This window comes from Ochlerotatus camptorhynchus, unplaced genomic scaffold (assembly GCF_037179485.1).
Source record: "Ochlerotatus camptorhynchus isolate MF236.1 unplaced genomic scaffold, CSIRO-AGI_Acam_v1.1 ptg000357l, whole genome shotgun sequence".
In the NCBI taxonomy this organism is placed as follows: Eukaryota; Metazoa; Arthropoda; class Insecta; order Diptera; family Culicidae; genus Ochlerotatus; species Ochlerotatus camptorhynchus.
In genome coordinates this window covers 3,925,552-3,951,053 of record NW_027040845.1, presented here as the reverse complement: position 1 = coordinate 3,951,053, position 25,502 = coordinate 3,925,552, and the positions used below count along the sequence as shown (strand labels likewise).

Below are 25,502 nucleotides of genomic sequence, written 5' to 3'. Positions count from 1 at the left end.
ATAAATCTAGATAGAGCTGGAATTAGGGCGTAACAGCTTTTGTAAACAATGACTTCTCTCGATGATTTCTCGAAAGGCATGACTCTCCCTGGCAAATCAACATTACCATCGAATAGGGGAAGACTTCCCCTACCCGATGGATATGTTGGTTTATGTGGGCGTGCCTTGAGTTGCTAGAAATCAACGAGAGAAGTCATTGTTTACAAAAGCTATTACGCCCTAATTCCAGCTCTATCTAGAAATGGTCATGGTTTGTTATGGTTTTGCATAAGGAGATTTCGTACAGAAAATAGTGAAAATAATAATGTGAAATTGTGTCTCGCTGCATGTCACATATAACCTAAAAAGTGGCAAGATATCAAGGTAATTCATTGAAATGAAAGTAATCCCAGAGCAAAAACCAAACCCATTCATCGAAAAACCAAGCCGAGAAAAGGAAAGCATCGCGAAAATTAGGTTACAAGGTGCGCAGCTGATTCATCATCTCCTCTGACAGTTGACGGTAAACAGAACCGTAATGGAATATGGATGCGAAACGGCAATTTACCGTGAGTTGCACGTCTGCGCCGTCCGTGCCGTCGTGAATTCATCATTTTTCCAAACGGCACAGAGCAGTGCATAGGCATTGCTGAGGTGTATAATTAAATTTCACATTTGCTAGTATGTACAGAATTTCAATTAGTCGAATATCAATATGACCTTATTATTTCGACGTGGCATTATTCAAATGAGGTAGAGGTATGGCAAGGCAATCAATGTTTTAACTTATCGCCAGATAGTTCAGCTGCACATGACTGCTCAATTCTCTCATCATTATGACATCATGCTTCTTGCGAACGGATTATTACATTTCATAGTTTTCCAATCCCAGGACTCTTGTATCATCTCTCGTCAAAAGTGATGAAATCACTTCACAGAACAACAAAAGGTCGTGTCAAATGAGGCCCAACCAGCGCTACGTAACACGCAATACAGCACTTAGGTCGATCAATTCTCACCTACGCTATGAAAACACGCAAGTTCCATTACAAGGCGCCCTCTATCACGGACCGCACCGCAGTTTCACTTTCAATCAGTTTTGTTCAGCTTCTTTAGATATACCTGGCGGCGTGGATGTAGGTATATTGTTGATCGCATTTCCCGAGCTTGCGACCAATCTCAAGTTACGAAACCGAAACTTTAGCAAGTTTCGCACCCCCTTTTACGATACTTTTTCTTCTTCCTCCGATCGGTGTGTGATAGTGCAAAATGGCACCATAGTCGGCACCCAGGAAAGACGCGTTTTCGTTTTTTTTTTTATTCGACGCATTGTTCTCGCGCCGAACCACCGCTTCGGAAGATGCTCTCGAAACAAGAGTGAAAGGAAAATGCGGTGTTTAGCGAAAAGATAGATGACGGATCAAGATAAATGAACGATCGTCTCGTTGTTGTGGCACAGACTGGGGCTGGGAACTTCTAATGGTCGATAATTGTTGAGACCTTGTTATTTGCTGGCTGGCGGATTTTAGAGAACACACGCAACCGGAACGAAGCGACGAAAGTGTATTTTTATTGGATCGGTTGGATAAATATGATTGTGCAATATTGAATCATGAGACTACTCACCGGACCAACTGCCATCGAAGCGACCTGGAAATGAAGATGAGAAAAAGGTTAATAGCTTACTAATGTTGTATTAGGGGAAATTGAAAATATAATTTAGTGTACAAACTGCTGAACATTATAGGATTTGAGTTTATTTCTGAATTTCATAACTGCATACTTAGAAATACCTCTTCTTAAACATGAGGGAATCCATCTTTGACATAAAGGATGAGACATAAACAAACATGTCATGTAAAATTAAGTGCTCCGAGACTGAAAAGTTCGAAAGTACGTTTGATTGAGCTGAATTTTGCGTCTATTATGACTCAATTTTATGTCAAAATTGACGCTCTTATATGTCATTGTCAGAGTCTTAATTTTTCTAAGTGTGTGTTTTTTGTTTTTAACACTCCGAATACGATGCCTCCAAAAAGCGTGTAACGGCAAGTTTGCAATGGTATAACTTAGCCATTTCTTGATGATTTAAAAAAATGATATCTCTAGAATTCCTAGGGTCTGTAGATTATTTTGATCATAAAAATATTAGAAATAGGGTCGTCTACTTTTTTTAAAAGCGAAAAGAGTCGTTACACGTTTTTTTTAAAGGTGTGTTTATGGGTTTTGCAAGTGGTTTAAGGGCTATTATTTAGATTAATGGGCACAAATGTTCATAATTAGCCAGAATACAGTCCTGATTCCTACATATGGATCCAGGAGACAACGGAACAGTCCTCCGGAAGATCCGAAACATCCGTAAAAGTGGTCCATCCACGAAACTGATCCTAAAGCTCCGCAGTTTGTTTTTTTCGCAAACACGTGGAACGTGATATAAGAAATAATTTGGGATCGTGGCATAAACATGGACCGGATGGCTATGGAACCGTCATTCGGTAGATTCGGAGCATCCGTAAAAGTACTAAATCTATGAAACCGATCTTAGAGCTCCGCGGTTTTTTCAAAAACACTTGGAACTGTGATATAAGATAGAATTGAGGATAGTGACATAAACATGAACCCGGATGACCAAGGGACCGTCCTCTAGAAGATCCGGAAAATTCTTATAAGTGGTCAATCCATGGAACTGATCCTAGAGCTCCGCGGTTTTTTCAAAAACATTTGGATCTGTGATATAAGAATGAATTTGGAAACATGGACCCGGATGACTGTGGGAACATCCTCCGAGAGTTCCGGAACATCCAGAACAGTGCTAATTCCATGTAAATGATACTAGACCGTGTTTTTTTAAATCTTTGGCTAAGCTTCAGGCATTTTGAAATCCTCAGCTGATGCTTTAGAATTTGTACACAAAAATGGCGAAGAATTTCGTATAAATAAGATCGTTGATTGGCTGATGCCCATAGCCATCCGGGCCATAATTGTGCCACGACCCTAAATTCATTCTTGTATCACAGTTCCTAATATTTTTGAAAAAAAAAAACTGTTGAGCTCTAGGATCAGTTTCATGGATTTACCACTTTCAAGGATGTTCAGGATCTTTCAGAGGACGCATGGCGATCTGGATCCATTTTTAGATCACAACCCAAAATTATTTCATGTATCACAGTTCAAAGTGTTTAAAAATGAACTGCAGAACTCTAGGATCATTTTCACAGATTTACCTATTTATGGTTGTTCCGGATCTTTTGGAAGTCCCATGGCCATCTGGGTTCATGTTTATGTAACGTCCCTAAATTCATTCATATATCTCAGTTCGAAATGGTTTCGAAAAATTCTTAAAATCCCAAATCCCTAAATATTTCTTATAATACAGTTCCACGTGTTTTCGAAAAAAAAAACGTTGAACTCTCGGATTAGCTTTATGGATTGACCATTTTTCGAATGTTCCAGATCTTCCAGACGACGGTACCATGGCCATCCAGGTTCATGATTAAATCATGACCCCAAATTCTTTCTTATAACACAGTTCCAAATTCTTTCGAAAAAACCGTGGAGCTCTAGGATCAGTTTTGTGGATTGACCATTTTTAAGGATGTTCCAGATCTTCTGGAGGTCTGATGGTTATCTAGGTACATGTTTATGTTACAACCCCCAATTAATTTATATATGACAGTGTCAAGTATTTTCGAAAAACCGCAGAGCTCTAGGATCAGTTTCATAGATTGATTACTTTTACGGATGTTCCGGATTTCTCGGAGGACGGTCCGATGGCCATCTGAATCCATGTTTATGTCACGACCCCAAATTCTATCTTATATCACAGTTCTTAATGTTTTAAAAAACACAGAGCTCTAGGATCAGTTTCGTGGAGTGTCTTCTTTTACGGATGTTCCATGTTTATGTTACGACCCCAAAATCATTCTATTATCACAGTTCCTAGAATTTTTCAAAAAATGCGCAGCTTTAGGATTAGTTTCATGAATTGACCACTTTAACGGATGATCTGGATCTTCAGGAGGACCGGTCTCATGGCCAACCGGATCCATGTTTATGTCACGACCCCAAATTCTCTCTATCATCTCAGTTCCAAGTGTTTTCGAAAAAAAAAAACCGCTGTGATATAGGAACAGTTTCATGGATTTATCACTTTTACGGATGTTTCGGGTGTTCCGGAGAACGATTCCATGACCATCCGCGTCCATGTTTATGTCACGTCCCCAAATTCATTCATATGTCACAATTCAAAATGTTTAAAAAAAAACCACGGAGCTGTAGGATCAGTTTCGTGGATTGACCACTTTTACGGTAGTTCCGGATCTTCCAGAGGATCGTTCCTTTGTCTCTAGGATCCATATATTAAAACCATGACTGGCTAATTATGAACATTTGTGCCCATTAGTTTAAATCATTGATCCTAAGCCATTTGCAAAACCCATAAACAAACTTTTAAAAAACGTATAACGACTCTTTTCGCTTTAAAAAAAATGTAGACGACCCTATTTTCAATCTGTTTCCCATAAAAATAATCTATAGACTCTAGAAATTTTAGACATACTACAATTTTTGAAATTCATCTATAAATGGCTAAGCTATAGCTGCAAGTTTGCAATGAGATATATGTCATTGCAAACTTGCCGTTACACGTTTTTTTGAGGCTTCGTAGTCGGCGTAAAAATTTTTACGCACCGTATTAGGAGTGTTAATTCTTTATAGTGGTGCTAACTTCGAATTCCGTTCCAATCGAGGATAGTTTTGGCAAGAATGGATTAGATCCTAAGTAACATTGACAAATTCTCTTCGTCTGTTTTCTCTTTGCATCTCCACGGCCAGTGAAAGACATTTCCAGCTATTTTCAACATACAGTTCGTTGAAAGAAACTATTATCTAGCGTATAATAGGCCAATCACTACAGGAATCGTTTTTATAGCCAAAGTACTAACGAAAGAGAAAGTCGATGAAGAGAATCGATCAATGTTACTTAGGACCTAATGTATTGCATGTAAACTAGAACTTGTTTACACACATCAAATCATCCAAATTTAGCTGTTATTGACAACCAATTTAAACTATACCCTGATCGTGATCTAGCAAGAAATTCTAATCTCTTGTATCAAATCTCAAATGATTCCGTGTGGCATTGGGAAATCCGTCGTACACCAGACATACCAGCCGCCCAATTTGGCCACGGCCCCCCATAAACGGCTCGTGACAACTATCAATTTGCATGTTTTTAATAGCCCCATGTTTGCGCAGTGTCATTCGCGCCGATCGCTTCAATTGAAATGGATCGTACCTAGAGTTGTTTTCGTCGGCCCCCTCTGTCCTGGGATATGCTTCTAATCATAACATTAATTTGACCGGAAAGGAAGTCGTGTCATTTGTGTAGCGACTTGCGATTGATCCCCTCGTTCCGAACAGACAATCTGTGTCATGAGTCGACTAAATGATGGCGTCCTCGACGAAGGTTAATTGGGGCTTGAACTTGTAACGATTAAACTCAATTATTTGCCGATTTGCAATTCAATTAAAAAAAAAACTGTGGTGCCGTATTTGTAGGTAGACACCGTACTCCTACCGAGGAAGCCGAAGGTTTGACGACGGCTGCAAGACTGATGAATTATGCGTTTTACCACCAACGGCGATGCCAGAATCGGATGACAATCTTGAAAGATTCCGTCTGTAAATCCCGATGGAACCGTGTGCATGCACATTGTTTACTATTGGAACTCTTTGTCAAGTGGTTGCTAACTAGTTTCAAGGTGCCCGTTGAAAAGATCTACGACAATGTGCTTAGCATTATAGTGTGACCGGTATCTGATATACCAACCTGCCAGCAGTAGTGTGGGACGACGATGGGTGGCAAGCAATACATAATTGAATGAAGGTCCTTCTCTTCACATTTTCTGGGATTTGCGCAAGTTTTTATACGATTGCATTCAGTTCGGAGGTGTCCTTGTTGCTCATGCTTTATTTATGTTACTGCACGGGATCATTATCGTTAAAACGGTCGATATCTGTATCATATACAGGCTGCACGCTTGGCTGTACGATTGTGACAGTTTTATGTTGCCATTAACATTTTCGTATAAACTCTGCTCATGTGGTAGCATTATCCATAAGATCTTTGATTTCTGAAAGGTATTTTATATTTATAATATATTAGTGGCCAGGAGTACTGATGCTACAGTAGCGTTTTGTTTATTTTTTATTTTTAAATAACGCTGCTCCTGATGTAGTTGCCAAGGTGAAATACAGTTTTTCTTTTTTTAATTTAAAGTAAATAAACGCAACATGGAATGAGCGCAATCGGCAAAATATCACACGCAATCATGCTATTTTATTACGATCAATTGAAATGACACTGTAGCAACAAGCAAATCAGTTTTGCAGAATCAACATTTTCGTATAAGACCTCAATAAAGTCTGGAACGTGCAAAAATTGGTCAACTTCAAATTGGAGTATTTCTGTTAAAAATGTATTAAACAAACATGAAATGCTGCATTTGGAAGTTGAGTGTTTATGCAATGGTTGTTATGATGAGTTTTCGCCGTTTGCTCTCCAGTTTTCAAAATGACGTCCAAACAAGAGGAGCAGCGTGTCAAAATTTTGCTCGCGCAGCAAGAGAATCCGACGTTCTCACACGCCAAGTTGGCAAAATTGCTGGATGTGGCCAAAAAAGTGTTCGGGGAACGTCTGTCGACCACCAGGAAGCCTGGAAGTGGTGGCAATCGTAATCTGGACGTGGCAGCAACGACGAAGAAGGTGGCGGTGAAATATAAGCGGAATCCTAACCTCTCCATCCGGGACGTCGCTGGCAAGCTCAATGTTTCCCATACTACTGTGCAGCGGGCCAAGACACGAGCCGCGTTGTCGACGTTTAAGAAGGTAAAGGTGGCGAACCGAGATTAACAAAATACGTCGGCAAAGCAGCGGTCCCGAAAGCTGTATACGAATCTGATCACAAAGTTCGACTGTGTCGTCATCGACGACGAAACTTATGTTAAGGCGGATTTCAAGCAGCTGCCGGTACAGGAGTTTTATACCACATCAGGAAAAGGGAAGGTGGCTGAAATTTTCAAAACCATCAAACTATCGAAGTTCCCGTAAAAATATCTCGTCTGGCAGGCCATATGCACGTGTGGTCTAAAAAGCGGAATTTTCATTACTACGGAAACCATCAATCAAGAGATCTACGATCAATATAACATTTCAGTTCTGTGAATTGCTGTAGTCCTGGGAATATTCCGATAAATCCAGGATTGCAGCAGAGCCCGGAATTTCTGTAGCTTTGTTAAGCTTAGCTTACACTGACTGCAAAAATCAATGGTTGCGACTCCGTGATTGGCCGGCGCCGGTGGTGTAGTGGTAAGCGTGACTGCTTTCTAACACCCCAATGGGTCTGGGTTTAATCCCAGCCGTTGGTCCCGGCCCATGTGTGTTGTGAATGGGTGCGATATCCTACGCAGGTGTGGAAGCTGCCTTCCTGCACATTCGGTTGCCGTCAATGGATGGCAATCGATGTCCGTCGGTGATTGGCACTAGATTGCGGAACAGAGACCGACGTTGAATAAAGGAAAATAAGTGAAATTGCACAATGAATCAATTCAATGGGGTTGGGACTGACCGAACAATCTCATTGTCCAAGTTTCAGTGACTCCTTATATTAAAGATATAAAAAACGACGCCGGCCACGTCCTTGCATTTCGGTGGGAGATGCGGAGGAAAGTTAGAGTGACCTTTGCTGATATGGGGACTGTGTTTACCTCTGCGTCGCCAAAAATGTCACATGCGGGAGGTTTTGTTAGTAGGGTGGGGTTGGTTCGATCAGGATTCACGTTGATAAGTTAAAACGAACGAATTTTAACAAAGTAATCAGAAGAGTTGCGTCACTGATTTGCCGGAGATTGTTTCCATCGGCATGGAGACGGAGCAGTAGTATATGAAGAAGCAGATCAGTCGCCCAAATCGGGGGTCATCTTCGTTGGAGAGTGAACCAAGCAATGGAAAGGTGTGCCGCTATGGAATGAACTGTTCCTGTGTGAAATGTCACTTTTCGCCTCTCAGACAATCCTCCTTTGCGGTCATTTTGAGCACTCCCACGACAGCACAGTACTTTGAATAAATCGCTGAAGTTTTCGAACTACTAGAAAAGTTCACGTAGCTACTCAGAACTTCTCGAAAATTCTCAAAAAATCCCGGAAATTCTGACAAAATCTTGGAAATTCTCGGAAGTTTTCGGAAGTTATCAGAATTTCACGGAAGTTCACAGAACTTCCCGGATGATCTCAGAATTTCTCCAAAGTGCTCAGAATTTCTCGACAATTTTCAAAACTTCTCGGAACTACTCTGAAGTTCTCGGAAATACTAGTCACTCGTACCAATAGTTGTCGAAACTACTAGGAACTCAAGTTCTCACAATATTTCGGAAGTTCTCAAAACTGTTTGAAACTTCTCAGAAGTTATCGGAACAACTCGGAAGTTGTCAGAACATCACAATAGTTCTCCGAAGATTTCGCAAATTCTCGAAACTTTTTTTAGAACTTCTCGGAAGATCTTGGAAGCTGTTACAATATCTCGGAAGTTTTGACGTAGGACTACGTCTGTGATTTCTATATGGGGGTACACTTTGTGAAAGCCGAATATGGAACATGTAACAAAATTATGAAAGATTTTGAACGTTAATAACTCAGCTGCCCCTGGACTAATTTCAATAATTTTATCACCAATCGATCAGAAATATTTCTATGCATTTGTTAAATTTAAGGTTCCATCATTTTTCAAAATGTCACTACTGAAAATTGTACTGTTGCTATGATAATTAAAATTATCACCGATTGCCTGCGAAAAACGGTTTCCCTAACACTGATTTCAAAGTTGAATTCCATCCGGTCTCACCAAACAATGTTTATTCAATCACCGTTTGGTGAGTAGCGGTGATCTCCAGTACACAACGAAAGGCTGCCTGCAAGCAGCAAACTGCAGTCCACATGAGCATTCATAGAAGGAGGAAGAACCCGCAACGCTGTTAATCGGAATCAGTGGCTCTTCGTGAGCCGCTGTGGGCCATCTATGTCATACTAAAGAGTATAAACAGGGAGAACCACCGACATGAAACTTAAACTTAACTCTTGATCAAGAATCCATAACGGCCCATTCAAATATGCAGCGATCCCATCTGTCAAAATCATAGAATTCTTTTATCTAGATAAAAATAATTTGTCCGCGATAGATTAGACACGAACCTAACTCATACATTTTGTACGCGTGCTCGTGGCTAGGATACACATTTTTCGCGAACACGGCGGCAGATGTCCGTTTTTTGCTTTGATCAGAAATGTCATGGTAATTTGTAAGGTCATTCATGTCGGTTTGTCGGTGAGAGAACCCTGCTCAAATTTCTATTACTACACAAAACACAAGCTCCTGCTGCAGTTAACATTCGTTATTAAAGATTTGAATAGATTTGAGATAAGGTTCCGATTCTACACGTTGTAGTTTCATTTGTATACCAATTTACCTAGGGAATGAGTACTTAATGGGGATAAGATTTTGATAAGTTCTTTGGTGGGAATGACACTGATGAAGACTGCAAATTGTAGTTGAAATACGTAGCTGGCATGGATACCAAAATTAATTAATCATATTGTCGAGCAGTTTTGGGACGACTTTCTACCAGCGATTTTACGGAAATGAAACAATCAATTCCAGATTTCTCAAGCATTTTACAAATAAGACCCTATTTTCTCGAGATTGTAGAAGAAACAATATTAAAATATTGTTCCACGTTAAAGTTCGAGTGGTAGGAAACGTCACTTTAAACTGCTCGAATGTTGTGAGCCATTAAGTGGAATTAACTGCTAGATAACCCTGTTTTTTGCTGTTTTAAAACAAATAAGAATTATTATATATTAAGACCACGTAGTCCTACGTCACCATTGCGTACAACCCCATAGGGTTGTCCCTTGTAGTTTTTTTTAAATTCTCGTAACATCTCAGAAGTTGTCAGAACATCGCTGAAGTTATCAGAATTTCTAGGAAATACTCGGCAATTCATAGAACTACTCAGCAAGTATTGGAACTTCTCGGAACTTCTCAAAAGTTCTCATAATTTCTCGGAAATTCATAGATTGTTTCCAAAGTTTTCGGATATACACATTTAAAAAAAAACATCTCGGAACTTATCAGAATTGTTTGTAAATTCTCAGAACATCTTGTAAGTTCTTAAAACTACTGAGAACATTAATTAGAACTTTTTGATAAGTTTTCGGAACGTCTCAGATGTTCTAGGAACTTTTAAACTGTTCCTAGAACTACTTGGAACTTTTTGGAGTTTTTAAGAAGTTCTGGAATATTTTTGGAAGTTCTCAGCTCTCCTCAAAACATCTCAGAACTCCTCAGAAGTTTTCAAAACTCCCCGGATGTTCTCAGAATTCCCCATAAGTCTTAAGATTAAGAACAGCGCTGAAGTTCTCGGATCATTTAGCATTTTTTCAGAATATCACGGAACTTCTTAGAGGTTCTCGGAACTTCTCAGAAGATTTCAAAATTTCTCAGAAGATCTCGGAACATTTCGAAAGTTTTCGAATTTCCAAGAACTTCCTAGGAGTTGCGAAAACTTCAGAGATTTTTTGATAACTCCCGATAACTTCTGAGAAGTTCTGTGATTGTCCATAAACTTTTGAGAAGATCTTAAAAATTCCGAGACGTTCTGAGAACTTCTGGACTTTGGAAGCTCTATTATGTTCTCGGAAATTCTCTGATTTTTTCAGCATCTCAGGGAAGTTTTCAAAATTTCTAAGAACATTCCGGGAGATCTCAGAGCTGCTCGGAAATACTCGACAGTTTATAGAACTTCTTGAAAGTACTTGGAAAATCACTCTCTGAACATCTCGGAAGTTCTCAGAACTTCTTGAAAGTTCTCATAATTTCTCGAAAGTTCCTAGAACTTATAGGAAATTCTAGGAACTTTTCGGAAGTTCTTAAGACTTTTAAGAACATCTTGGAATTTTTTGGAAACTGTCACAGAATTTCTCAGAAGATCTTGGAAGTTCTTGGAAATCCTCGGAACATTTTGCTGAAGTTCTCAGAACTTCTCGGATTTTTTTTATGAGCTTTCCAGAAGATCTCAGACATTCTCGGAATTTTTTTAAGTTCTTGTAAGTTCTCGACATTTTCGAAAGTATTTCAAGAAACTTTCGACATGTTCCGGGGACTTCCGAGATGTTCAGAGAACTTCTGAGAGTCTCTATGAAAATTCGAGATATTTTAAGAACTTCAGATGTTCGGAAAGAACTTCTCAGAACATCGGAGAGTTCTGAGAAATTCTTCGAGTTTCTCGGAACATATCGAATCTTGCCACAAATTCTTGAAACTTCTCGGAGGTTCCCGGAAATCCTTACACGAAACGAAAATCAATTATTTTATTCATGTGTTTCACTTATACATTTTTGCCATTACATCAGCCTTATACATTCCATAAGACAAACCACATAGGTCCTATAAGAATGCAGAAAAGGTATGTGTGATCGCTTATACATTTCATTCAACACATGATCTTCATTAACTTTTTGCAAGGCGTCTGCTTATTAGTTGACTTATACATTTTATGAATAATCAGCAATAGAAATTTGCCAAAAGGTATAAGGAGATTTCTATCCGTGTAGGATATTTCAAAATTTCTTTGAAGTTCCAAAATTTCTTTTAACTTCTAAGAAGTTCACCGAACATCTCGGAAGTTCTCAGAATTTTTGAGAACATCAATGAACTGATAACTTAAGATAATTTCCAAGAACTTCCGAGAAAACCTGAGTCCTTCAGTGATGTTCTAAGAACTTCCAGGATGATACGAGAACTTCTGAGAATTTCCAATAAATTTCGAGATTATATGAGAAGTTCTGTGAACTTCCGAGATGTTCTGAGAGTTTGCGAGAACCTTTGAGAAATTCATAGAAATTCTGAGAACTTCCGAGATATTCCGAGAAGTTATCAGAGCCTCTCTGTATCCAGACACAATAATCAGGTTCTTCTCGTTCCTCCATGGAGCTGCAGCGGACAATCCGATATCAAACGGTAAACAATCAAAATATATACAAATCTCGCGCCATTTTTAAAAAGACCAATGATCGATTCTCTTCATCGACTCTCTTTTTCGAAAATAACTCGGCTAAAAAAAACGGGGGGAGAGGTAGCTCATCGATTCTTCCGGTTCGCCTCCTAGCATCGTGCTATAAGGTACCAGACGATAACCAGGGTTGCTGATCGACAGCTCGATGACGTCATTTCGTTGGCGTCCTGCAATTCTCATAGCAGGCGTTGACGATGGGACGTTGTCGAGTTGTTGAATAGCAACTATCGTGGTAACTCACCGATAACCTGTCTACCTATGTAGCCCCTCGACCATCTTAAGACATTCTCAGGTATTTTCAGCACACAGATCGATAAAAGAAACTTTTATCTAGCGTATTAAACGAAAAACACAACAAGAAACGGTTATGTGCTCAAGTTATTAACAAAAGAGAAAGTAGACGAAGAGAATCGATCACTGTTACTTAGGACCTAATGCAATGTTCAGCTTGACATCTTAACACGGCCATGGCGATCCATTGAGAAAGTCGATTAAGAGAATCGATTAATGTAAATAGGGTTTATTGTAAGTGACGCGAGAAATTTTGATGCGGTGGCGAGACCGATTACACTCACACACATAAACACAGAAGCAAATGGCTAAGTGCTACATCCTCTCTTGGTGCTTACCATATTTGATTTTCGAAAATCTGGATTAAATCACGTATTATCATCGATGGAGCTTATCGCTATAAATGTTTCCAATGATCTCGATTTTGAACACCATCTTTGTTCGTCGATTGTCTTGCCCGTACTTGAAGGATAGTCCATGTCAGTATTGTTTATAAATACATAGGGGAGACCAGTCCATAACGCACCACTGGGGCTAAAACGAACCCACGTGGCTCCTAGCCGCTCACCCACCACCAATTCCAGGAGTCAGAACGTGTCAGAATTCTCCACCCCAGGGCACGTCCTAAACCATCCTATCCTACCTAAGTGTAAGGCTAAAAAAGATTAAACTGGAACGAATTCACCAATTTAGTTGACTGCTGAATGCAACTTGTCCGTAAACTACACGTGGAATTCAAACCGCGAGAAATCGTTGATAAACTGGAACGGTTTTACTTCTCGTGATCAAAGATTTTATGATCTTGGTGGCACCGACTGGGATTGAATCCATGCATTTTGGGGTGAGAGGCAATCACGCTTACCACTACACCACCAGCACCGCTATTATCTTGGAGATCTCCTTTAAATTCTTATAAAATTATGATTAGAAATTTCCTTAAAATTCTCTAGAAATTCGTTTCGTGATGCACTTGGAATTTCCTTAAAATTATTATCAAAATTCGTTTAGAATTGTACCCTACAACATTCGATTCCCTTGGTATTTTTTGCGGATTTTGCACAGAGCTACTTAAAAATTCTACTCTGAATTTGAACTCACACAAGTGACTTGCAGTGAAAGTCTAAAATCTTTAAGAGTTCTTTCTAAAACTCCCTTTATTTTTTCTGAAATACCTTGGTGTTATCCGTGACATTCATTCTAAAATCTAAAATCTTCTTAAAATTCCTTCGAAACAAAAAATCTAATTTGGTCAAATTATCTTATTTTTTTCCAAAAATAGATTGATTAAATTGTTTCCCAATTGGTCATCGCAATTCCCGGCTTTCTCCAGATTTTCCGGTTCCAAATGAGAGAGCGAAATATATCGTCGGATTCGGGCAATACTGGCACAACTCCAAATCTGTGAATTTTTACAATCAACGTTTGAAATTTGGGCTCAAAAAACCTTCTGCAGTTCTGTGTTTAGTTTCAACTTTATGATTTTTCATTTCCATTGGACTGAATCAAGTGTGTTTCATTCAGTCCATCAAATATCAGAACAAGTTGTGAGTTGTGACCATATTGCATACAAAAAAAAAACAGCATGCTAAAGGACAACAAAATTGCAACATAGGCACAACTTAAAATGTGCATTTGATGCTACTCTATTTTTGGCTTTTTTGAAAAAGTAGCAAAGGCATATCTACCTATAACTTTCGATTTTTCTCGAATTTCTAGATAGGTTTTTTTTTTGGGTTGAAACTTCACACTATTTGCCGTCATTTGCCATCAGGATCTCGTAAATTAATAATTTCAGTGTTGTGACAGTGTTGCATGAAACCGATGATGTATAGAAAATCGCCAGTCACATCGGGTAGGTTCGGATTGAGCTTAATGTAAAAGCAGCGGCAGAGATGAGTCTCCTTCCATTCCACCACTGGGTGTAAAGGTGATTGACTCATCACGCCCGTCCGCTGCGAGGAAGTTTCCCGCTTGCGTGGTTGCTGCTTGTACCTTGAGCAATCCGCTCACCACGCCATGCGATGCGAAAATGAGCGGAGAAGCGACCGCAGTGCTGTTTTATAACTTTACAGGTTCAAGCAGAATGATACGCAACCAAGTGGTACTCGATTATGACGACTGGGTTAGAGAAAACGTTGTTTCATGAACACACTTTTTTGTTGAACATTTTTCATAAGTATTTTATGTAAATTTGGAAAAGAATACATTTCAGCTAGATTTGTAGAGTTATTTCATATCGATTGGTGTATTTGGATTTTAATTTCATTTATAAATGTCAAAGTTATTAGCGTTCAAACCCTAACACCTTTTCGTGACGGTCGCAATTTTAGATTTTAGATTTACCCCCTGTGCTTTTTTTTTCCTCTGTTCGGGACCTAACACTACTGCGACCAGTAAATTGATCTATTGTAGTATATCCCGTGTCCTTAGTTTAGTGCATATCGTATTACTCCATCACTATTGAGAAATGATGAAGTATTCGATTTTTTTACAGTTGCCACTCTTGCATTTATCGCAAGGATCCGACTCTAACTGAAAGGTCCCGCTATTTATACCCTTCGGAGTGTTGAAACACCCTCCAAAGGCGCGCCCCTTTGTCAGTCAAAATTGGATTCCTTAGCAACCAAATTAAGGTATGACACCGATAATGACCATGCATCAGAACCCTAGTCTTAACCACTTCAAACTAGGGAACAACGAATAGAAGATTAGGAATCACATAGATGAAGACAACTAACTCATTTTTTTTTTCCTTGTTTCAAGATCATCCTCGGTAGACAAAGCCGAGTCTTGTCACTATCAACAAGGCATAAAAAGTAACAAGGACTAAGATGTGTTCCTTGGATTACTGGAAAAACCTGTTCCCCTAGTTTGAAGTAGTCAGGACTAGGAATCAGTGGTAGATCCCACATCCCGTAACGTACCACGAAAAGGTGATCTACCCACGTTACAGGGCCCCTGTACCTTAAGACGTAGTCTACGTCAAAAGAGGCGGACAATTTTTCCCCACCCTGTAATCCCAACAGCACCGTTCCTACCTAATTGACAACATTTTGTCACACGGGAAGTACGCATCAAGTGCCGAAAACAACACCAAAGCGCTCTGTTCGATGGTGGCCAACACGAACCTGAACCTCCAGAAATCTGAAACAGGCTGGAACGAAATTATGAGAAAAGGAAGTGTACTCTTCTCACATGAAAAATCGTTAAAATGTGTCCCAATTTAGGTTTTCCCATTTTTTGAAGGGTTCTTCCAGTTACAAGTGGATAAATGAAGAGAAGAGGGTAACCGGCCGGCTAATTATCCGCTTTGTGAATGCACATTTTGAGTCCCACAGTTCTTAGGAGCAAAGTGTCTTCAAAACTCTAGGGATGCATGCAAGTGTCCTACTGAGAGTTGGTTCGAAATTCCGACGTCAAATATTGAACAATCCCACCGGCAGGGGCAACAAACGGGAAACCGTATTCAATTTCATCAAAAAACCTGTTTATTTATAGATTCACCTTCTTCGCCTGATGCCGACTGACGCGGGAAATAAAAGATCACTCAAAACGCATCGTGCGGTTCGTGCGTGCTTGGATCCATTTGTGCCACTCACGATCACGACGACGACGCTGAGTCTCTCTGATCACAATAACGTATCGAGGATGGATGGCGTCGATCGCCCAACCCTGACTACAGCACTCGCCGAGGCACCCGCTATAGCGCAAACTAATTATTGGATACGTAGCGAAAGAGAGCTCAGAATAGTGGGTACACCCGATATTTTGAACAATCCGGAAAGTGTCAAATTTTGTTTACGTTTAGGTTTTTTGTATTAAGTATAGAAATCTGCTTCTACAGCGGTCGACTGAGAACGACTTCTACGGTCGTCCTAGCCAGAAACCACACGTTGCCCATCAGCCTTTCCGATAGTATAGACAACTTTCGATATTTTCCCTTTCGCTTGCAGCGTGGTGACAACGGGAGACGACGTAGCGTTTCGTTCTAAATATAGGATTTCCTACCTTTTGCTAGATGCACAAATGCAATCCCATCACAGACTGTCTATTACTGCACGCCAGCGGTCGTTTGCTTGATGAGAGAGTTTCTCATTAAGGAAATGTAAATTAACGCACTGATTCTGGTTGGGTTTTGGGCGAGTAACGACGGCAACGTGCAATGTTGATCTAAAGACGCTGTGACAATTTGGCTGTGGCATTTAACTGCCGGTAGGTGTACCGTCGTCACCATTAGAGCACTGGTAGGTATACTCGTTTTTTTAGTTTTTTTACAATTGGTTTTGCCTTTATGGACTTGAATGATTTGCGTGTGGCGTTGTTTATTTTGAAAACTTAAATTGACAATTTCCGTCCAATGTGTTTCATGTCTCGGGTGAAATTGACTTTCACTTCATGCAACAGTACCACACAGGTTCCAGATTTCTCACTCTTAACGCAGCTTCCAGAAGACTAATCAGTATTAAGTACACTAGGACTGGACCTGCATTGTTTTAACCAAGGCTCAAAGTTCGTAAAGTTGGACTTTTGAACTCAAAAGTCGTCTCGATTCCACTCGATCCATGGCTGCATGTCAAGTTCCACCTGGTCGATCAACCTTTCATGCTACACACTTCTTCCTCTTGTTTCAATCAGGTCGTTTTCGAGAACCATTTTCACCGGGTTGTCGTCCGACATTCTAACGATGTGCCCAGCCCACGGTAGTCGACCTATTTTTGCAGTGCCGACGATGGGTGGTTCTCTCAGAAGCTAGTGCAATTGGGTTCTTTAGGGGTTTTGAGATAATTGCATATTCGAAATCTGCTCTTCAAATGGAATCAAAATCCAAAATTTTATCAATTTTAGAGCACTGCAACTATTTTAAAAACAGCGGCGCCGGTGGTGTAGTGGTAAGCGTGATTACCTCTCACCCCAGCAGGCCTGGGCTCAATCGTAGTCGGTGCCGCCGGGATGTTCTGAGGCATAACATCTCCTCATAACATGGTCCTCGGTTCAAGAGTTGATGGGTCGATAGGTAGGGTCCAGATGTGGGAGCTGCCTCCCTGGCGTCGATAGCATTGGTGCTCAGCACGGAAAACAAGATCGACGGAAAACAAATCCAGGAAAAACAAACTATTTTAAATAAGTGAGATTACATTAGCGAAACTCGCCATCTTACGTCAACGTTGTTATGATATGTTTGGTAAAGAATTTTCTTTTAATTCTCAAAACTGTCCCTGAAATTATCCTCAAATTTTACCATGAACTTTAATTTTAAATTCAGTTGAAATTATCGATGGAATTCTACTCTACTGTAAAAATGTTATTCTAATTAGAATCCGTATGGAATTATCTTCAGATTCTCTTGAAATTCTGCAGGATTTCATGCCAGACTTCCTTTGGGGTTCGTGTCAAAATTTTCTAGAAATTATGGTTAAAATTCGATTAGAATTATCATTACAATTTCTATAGAATTATCTTCAGGATTTATTTTCAAACATCCTTAGATTTTCTTTGAAATTCTCATCCGAATTTTCCTTCCCTATGAACTTCTCATCAAAGTTAATAACTCATAATTCTCCAGGAGTTCACCTGAAGTTTTTCTCGCAAAATCCATGGTTTGCTTTTCAGAACTACCTTGGAATTCCACGCAGCATTCCTCAAGAATTCATTCAATAATTCCCCAGGAGTTCCTGACTGAATGCTTTTGAAATTATGCTAATTTTCTTCAAAATTCTCAGAAAAGTTCTTCCTGTAAGATCCTCCATCCATGACAATTTTCCAGGGCAAAAAAAGGGTTGATTAATTTTTCAAACAATCGTGGAAATTTTTCCGAATACTTCAGAGATTTCCTGGCTCTATCGCTAAAAGACTACAAAGCCATGAAATCTTCATCCAGAAAATTATGGAGAACATAAATTATTTGTAATCATGAAAAAATATGTTATTAGTAAACAAGAGGAGGTATTCGCCTTGCCTCTCTGCTTCTGAAATGCATTTCTTGGGAAAATTTGCTTAGTAGAAACTCGATGAGTTCGTCCCTTTGACATGTAATTGAAAATTTGAACCGAAAGAAATCGATTAAAAATTCTGGAGAACGCCAGAAATTCATGGAACTCTCTAACAACTTTAGAAACTACATGAATTCCGGAATCTACTGCAATACTAGATTCTAGGAATATTCCCAGGACTATAGCACTTCAATTTGAGAGCTTGTGGAACTTTACCATAATTCTTCGGCTACTATGATCATCAGGTACTGTCAAAATTCACAAAACTCAGAAAGCTTACGACTTACACTTAGGAATTCGAGATTTCCAGCAGTTCCACTAGAGCTGTCATGGTAAATTTGGAGCCTTAAAACTCTGCCCATAATTGTAATTTCGGAATGAAAACTAAAACTAGGATACGGGTTCTAGGATCGCCATAAAACTTTGTATGTTTATCAATTTGTTTGATAAGGCTCAATCGAATTAACTTTACAAAGCTGAGGATTCTTGTTCACTATACAAAACATCGTAAAACTATAGTCAAAAGATATCGCTATCCAACAACTTTCAGTGGTTTCATTGTATGGAAGTATCGCCAACAGGGTGCAGTGCACTTCCAATGGACGCAAAACGTGGTCATCACTCACACACTCATCACGAAACGGTTGCTTTTCAAAATCAACGAAGTATCGACCGATAGAACTGCTGATGAAGAACAATGCTCGATAAACATTTCAAATGGTCCTATCTGCTTTGATCGATTCTCTTCATCGACTTTCTCTTTCTCTTTTCATAACCACTGCTATGCAAACAGATTTCGCGCTAATTAATAAAGGAGGTTCTTATCTAGCGTCCAAAATGTGAAATACAACAGGGAAAGGTTTTGCAGCTGAGTTATTGACGAAAGAGAAAGTCGATGAAGAGAATCGATCAATTCAGATAGGACCTTTTGAAATGTTTATCTAGAATGAGGAGCACCACCAATGGTTGCTGCCGAGTAAACAGACGATCGCGTGACACACATCGAGAGTGACCTGCTTCTGTCGACAGCCTAGTGAACACTGCCATAATACTAAAAATAATTCGGGGAAAAGTTGGCTTCGGCAATACCTTAACCTATTATCGTCAGGGGGGTAAACAAAGTCCTTGAGAGCTCAATTTTCGCATGTGGATACATTGTGTTTCAGAGCAACTATTGGCCAAATTTGAGTGCTCTAGGACTTTGTTTACCCCCTTTTTTTTCCTTTGGTTTGTTTTTTCCGTCGATCTTGTTTTCCGTGCTGAGCACCAATGCTAGCGACGTACCGACCCATCAACTCATGAACTGGGGACCAACGGCTTTACCTTCCATCCGAAGGAAGGCGTGATCAGAGATGTTATGCCTCAGAACATCCCGGCGGCGCTGACTGGGATTGAACCCAGGCCTTCTGGGGTGAGAGGGAATCACGCTTACCACTACACCACCGGCGCCGTTTTTGTTTACCCCCTGACGATAATAGGTTAAGGTATTGCCGAAGCCAACGAATTTCCCCTCTTTATTTTTCGAATATTTATTTTCCAGTTTAACGGTAGGATGTTTTATGTTCCACGTTAATGTCTTTGAACTTGAACTTCTTCAGAGGGTATAAACTTGTACCGTCTTTCATTCAGGTCAAATTAAGATCCTACGACCCCTGACGACGATGAAACTGAAACAGTTTCTCTTGAAGACTGAAAGCTGAACAAAATGACTTATTTTTCAAGATCTTTAATTTTTCATAAAAGGGTAAACTTTTCTGAAGACTTCTGAGCTTTCCTGACGTTATTAGAACTGCCCTAAAGATCTCTAAATGTTCTCTAGATCTGAATTCCTCATAGGATTTTAAATGTTTCCGCAATTTTCCTGAAGATAATTGAACTGCCCTGAAGTTCTTTGATCTATCCTGAAGCCCCACAATGTTTGTGATATTTCAATACTTCATTGAAGCTCATGGAACTTCCTTTAAAATCACTAAACTTCCCTGAAGCTTCCTACATTTTCAAGAAGCTCTCGAATTTTACTTACGGTTCCTAATATTTCAAGAATTTTTCAGAACTTCTTTTCCTGATATTCATGGAACTTCCTTGAAGACCCCACATATTTACTGAATTTATCAAGACATTCCTGAAATTCTCAGAATATTCCATAATTCTTCGGAACTATTTGAAAGTTTCTGCAATTAATTAATGGGACTGCTCTAATCTTCCTCGAAATACTTGAAACAACACTGAACATAATTAAACTGCTTAAAAATCTTAAAACTTCTCTAAAGTTCTCTGATCTTCCTTGAAGATGCCGGAGCTCTGCTGAAGTTTTCGGATTTATTGTTCGAGTTTATTGGAACTTATGTAAAGTTCCTGTAATTTCCTTAAAGTTAATTAAACTACCCTGAGGTTGTCAAAGCAATTTTTAAATTCATCCAACTCCCCTGAAGACCTTGGTACTTGAAAAAGATGGAAGTGTCCAAAAAATCTTTAAACAGCCCTGAAAATCTCTGAACTTCTGTGAAATTTCCAAAATATTTCCAAAATATTTCCAAAGTTTTATTTTTAGGAGTTCTCTGGATCTCTTTTTTATTTTTCTTGATTTGTTTTCCGTCGATCTGACCGTACTGAGTTACAATGCTACCGATGCCAGGGAGGCAGCTCCCACACCTGGACCCTACCTATCGACCCATCAATCAATGGACCGGGGACCAACGACTTTACTTCCCAGATGGCAGTAAGAGGCAGTCACGCTTACTACTACACCACCTGAAACCTGAAACTTTCTTCTGAGGCATAAAATCTCTGATCACGCCTTCCTTCGGAAGGGAAGTATAGTTGTTGGTCCCCGATCCTTGAGTTAATGAGTCGATAGGTCCAGATGTTGGAGCTGCCTCCCTGGCGTTGGTAGCATTGGTACTTACTTGATACTTGATGGGCTACGAATCGCCAGGTTGATTCAACGCCGAACGAAGTACTCTTCTCCATTGGACTCGGTCCTGAGCCAATCGCTTCCAGTCGCCATGAACGTTTAGCGACCTGATGTCCTCCTCAACTGCAAATAGCCAACGTGTCCGAGGTCTACCCCGGAGTCGACGACCTCTACCGGGTTCTCTGCTGAATATAATATTTGCTTGTCGTTCTTCCGGCATCCGCACTACATGCCCAGCCCACCGTAGTCGGCCGTGTTTTATAAGCTTCACTATATCCGTACCGTTATACACTTGGTACAACTCGTGATTCATGCGACGCCGCCAGATGCCATTCTCCTGTTTACCGCCGAGTATTGTTCGCAGCACCTTACGCTCGAAGACACCAAATGCTCTCCGGTCAGACTCTTTTAACGTCCACGATTCGTGGCCGTAGAGGGCTACCGGAAGTATCAGCGTCTTATACAGAGCGAATTTCGTTTTCGTTTGCAGGCTACGGGACTTCAGCTGGCTACGTAATCCGTAAAAGGCCCTGTTTGCAGCTGCAATAAGTCTCTTCACCTCGCGGGTAACATCATTATCGCATGTCACTAGTGTTCCAAGATACACAAATTCTTCCACTACCTCAAATTGTTCACCATCTAACAACACTACACTACCAACACCACTGTTGCTCCCACGCTGTCTACCGGCTACCATGTACTTCGTTTTGGTAGAACTTATCGTGAGCCCAATCCTCGCCGTCTCCCTCTTAAAAGGCACAAACGCCTCTTCCACTGCTCTACGGTCAATTCCGATGATATCGATGGCGTCCGCAAAGGCAAGGAGCATGTACGATCGTGTGATGATGGTACCGTTCCTCTGCACACCAGCTCTCCTAATCGCTCCTTCAAGAGCAATGTTGAACAGTAAGTTTGAAAGTGCATCACCCTGCTTCAATCCATCTAAGGTCACGAACGAGGTCGAAATCTCATCTGCAACCCTTACACTTGATTTCGATCCATCTAGCGTTGCGCGAATCAGTCTAATTAGTTTCGCCGGAAAACCATGTTCTAGCATAATCTGCCAAAGCTCATTTCTCTTCACTGAATCGTATGCTGCTTTGAAATCAATAAACAGATGGTGAGTCTGCAAGTTGTACTCCCGGAATTTATCAAGGATTTGACGCAGGGTAAACATTTGATCCGTCGTTGATCGGCCCTCACGAAAACCAGCCTGGTATTCACCGACGAAGGACTCCTCAAGCGGTCTCAATCTGTTAAACAGAACGCGTGACAGTATTTTGTACGCCGAATTCAGAAGAGTTATTCCTCGATAATTGGCGCACTCGAGTCTGTGCCCTTTTTTGAATAATGGGCAAATGAGGCCATCCAACCAGCTAGCAGGCAGTTCTTCGTCCTCCCATATCTTCGTTAGAATACGGTGGATTGCTTGATGCAGCTGCTCACTTCCGTGTTTGAAAAATTCGGCCGGGAGCTCGTCCTTCCCAGCAGCCTTATTGTTTTTCAGCTCACGTATTGCCTTTTTAACCTCGTCTAGCGTTGGAGGCTCCACAGCTTGATCGTCGTCTGCGATGTTTACTCTGTTCCTCGATACTCCCTCACTCTCTCCATTCAACAATGTCTCAAAATGTTCTTTCCACCTGGCAGCCACCATTGTTTTATCAGTCAGCAAATTCCCCTCAAGGTCATTGCACATGGCGGGAGATGGCGCTGTTTTACTCCGCACACCATTGCACAGTGGTCCAGAATGCAGATTTAGCTGGAATGATATGTTTTGAGCCTGAAATTGAAACTTTAGACTAAAAGTCTCTTCTACAAAGTTGTTCCTTATAGTTAGGCCCTCATTTTTATGAGAATGAATTCTAGGGTGGTTCCTATTATCATTAAAATCAAAAATCTAACTTTTTTGTTTGAATAAATTAAGGTATACATTCTTTGGCAAAGTTATAGCTGAGCTAATTTCAAGCAACTTTGTTGAGAATAACTTTTTTGTGTCTCTGAAATTGGCCGATTTAGAGCTATTTTCTTGAATTGAGTTAGGGTGACTCTTAAAAAAACAGTTTTTTTGCTCTGTTTTTCTTATTTCGAATTTCTCATCAAAGGTGTCTTCACATAACTTTTAGATCTTAAGAAGACGCAAATTTTTGCTGCACAAAGCTTGTCAATATCTTTCGCCGATCAAGAGTTATTGACGTTTTTATACTAAAAATATGCACTTTTCAAATGTTAATATCTCTGGTTGGGGCAAACAAAAAAAAAAGTTTTTTTGCAGCATTTGAAAGGGCGTATGTTATTCTCAATAATATGAAAAAAATGGAGGCATGTTATTTTTTAAACTCGTATAAAATCAATTTGAATTTATTCATATTTTTTACTATATTTGAGTATATCTTTTTTATTAGAAGAGATACAGGCAACAAATCCCGCTATAAAACATTCGTCTTAAAGAGTTTTAAAAGTCTTTAGAAGATGACTTTCATGATAAATTTCAAATAAAAAAGTTATTGGCAAAAGATGGATTTTATAGGACCACTCTAATGACAAATTTATATAAAATGTGCTAGTACATTTGGTTCAATATTTGGACATTTAGTGTCTTCGAAGAAGTTTTTGTTCTTAAAAATTCCCTTCTTTTGGTGATTGCAGACGTCAGGGTGGTCCTCAAATTAGGGAATTTTTAAAACTAACTTTTTTGTTTTACAAAATATAAACATGTGTTGTTCAAAAAAGTTGTAGATAAGTTACTTGCGAGCAACTTTGTCGAAGAAATTTTTTTTCTATCTCTTAACGTTCTCATTTTAGAGTAATTTTTCGGAGTTGACTTAGGGTGTTCCTGGAAAAAATAGTTTTTTAGCAATAACTTTTTTATTTGAAAATTCTCATGAAAGTTATCTTCTAGAGCATTTTAAAACTCTTTAAGACGAATGTTTTATAGCTGAATTTGTTGCCTGTATCTCTTCTAATAAAAAAGATAAACTCAAATGTAGTAAAAAATAAGAATGAATTCAAATTGAATTTATACGAGTTTAAAAAATAACATACCTCCATTTTTTTCATATTATTGAGAATAACATACGCCCTTTCAAATGCTGCAAAAAAACTTTTTTTTTGTTTGCCCCAACCAGAGATATAAACATTTGAAAAGTGCATATTTTTTGTATACAAACGTCAATAACTCTTGATCAGCGAAAGATATTGACAAGCTTTGTGCAGCAAAAATTTGCGTCTTCTTAAGATCTAAAAGTTATGTGAAGACACCTTTGATGAGAAATTCGAAATAAGAAAAACAGAGCAAAAAAACTGTTTTTTTAAGAGTCACCCTAACTCAATTCAAGAAAATAGCTCTAAATCGGCCAATTTCAGAGACACAAAAAAGTTATTCTCAACAAAGTTGCTTGAAATTAGCTCAGCTATAACTTTGCCAAAGAATGTATACCTTAATTTATTCAAACAAAAAAGTTAGATTTTTGATTTTAATGATAATAGGAACCACCCTAGAATTCATTCTCATAAAAATGAGGGCCTAACTATAAGGAACAACTTTGTAGAAGAGACTTTTAGTCTAAAGTTTCAATTTCAGGCTCCAAACATATCATTCCAGCTAAATCTGCATTCTGTACCACTGTGCATTGACAGTCGCGTAGAACCTTCGCATATCGTTCTGTTCCATACTTTCTTGCGCCTCAGCAATCACGCGTTCTTCGTATTGCCTTTTCTTTCTGCGGTGGGTTCGTTTCTCAGCTGCCCTTGCTACCTTGTACCGCTCTCTGTTCAGCCGGGTACCAGACACTAACATCCGGCTTCTGGCAACGTTCTTCTCATCCGTCAACCTCTGGCACTCCTCATCAAACCAGCCATTACGTGGTCGTCTTTGAGCTGTACCTATCACTTCTTGTGCTGTTGTGTTCACCGCTCCGTGGATTGTGTTCCACAGATTGTTGAGGTCCTCGTTCACGTTGATTTCGCTAATCCGCTCATCAAGCTTCTGGCGGTACTCTGCAGCAACACCTTCTACTGACAAGCGATGGATATTGAAACGCATCGATCTCCGGTTCGTTGAATTCGTAACGGTCGATAGACGCGCCCGAATTTTGCAGACAACAAGATAATGATCTGAGTCAATGTTAGGCCCCCTAAAAGTCCTTACATCAATGACATCTGAGAAGTGCCGGTCATCCACCAACATGTGATCGATCTGGG

General features: G+C 39.7%; 1 protein-coding gene across 1 annotated transcript in view; it reads right to left on the bottom strand.

Annotated features, from left to right (window-relative positions):
• Positions 1 to 25,502, bottom strand: part of LOC135709211 (putative uncharacterized protein DDB_G0277255) — a 316,014-nt gene that overhangs the window by 200,692 nt on the left and 89,820 nt on the right. Inside the window, exon 3 of the mRNA XM_065231452.1 lies at positions 1,606 to 1,629. Within this exon, the coding sequence (XP_065087524.1) occupies positions 1,606 to 1,629 (24 nt within the window). The remainder of the gene's footprint in view (positions 1 to 1,605; positions 1,630 to 25,502) is intronic.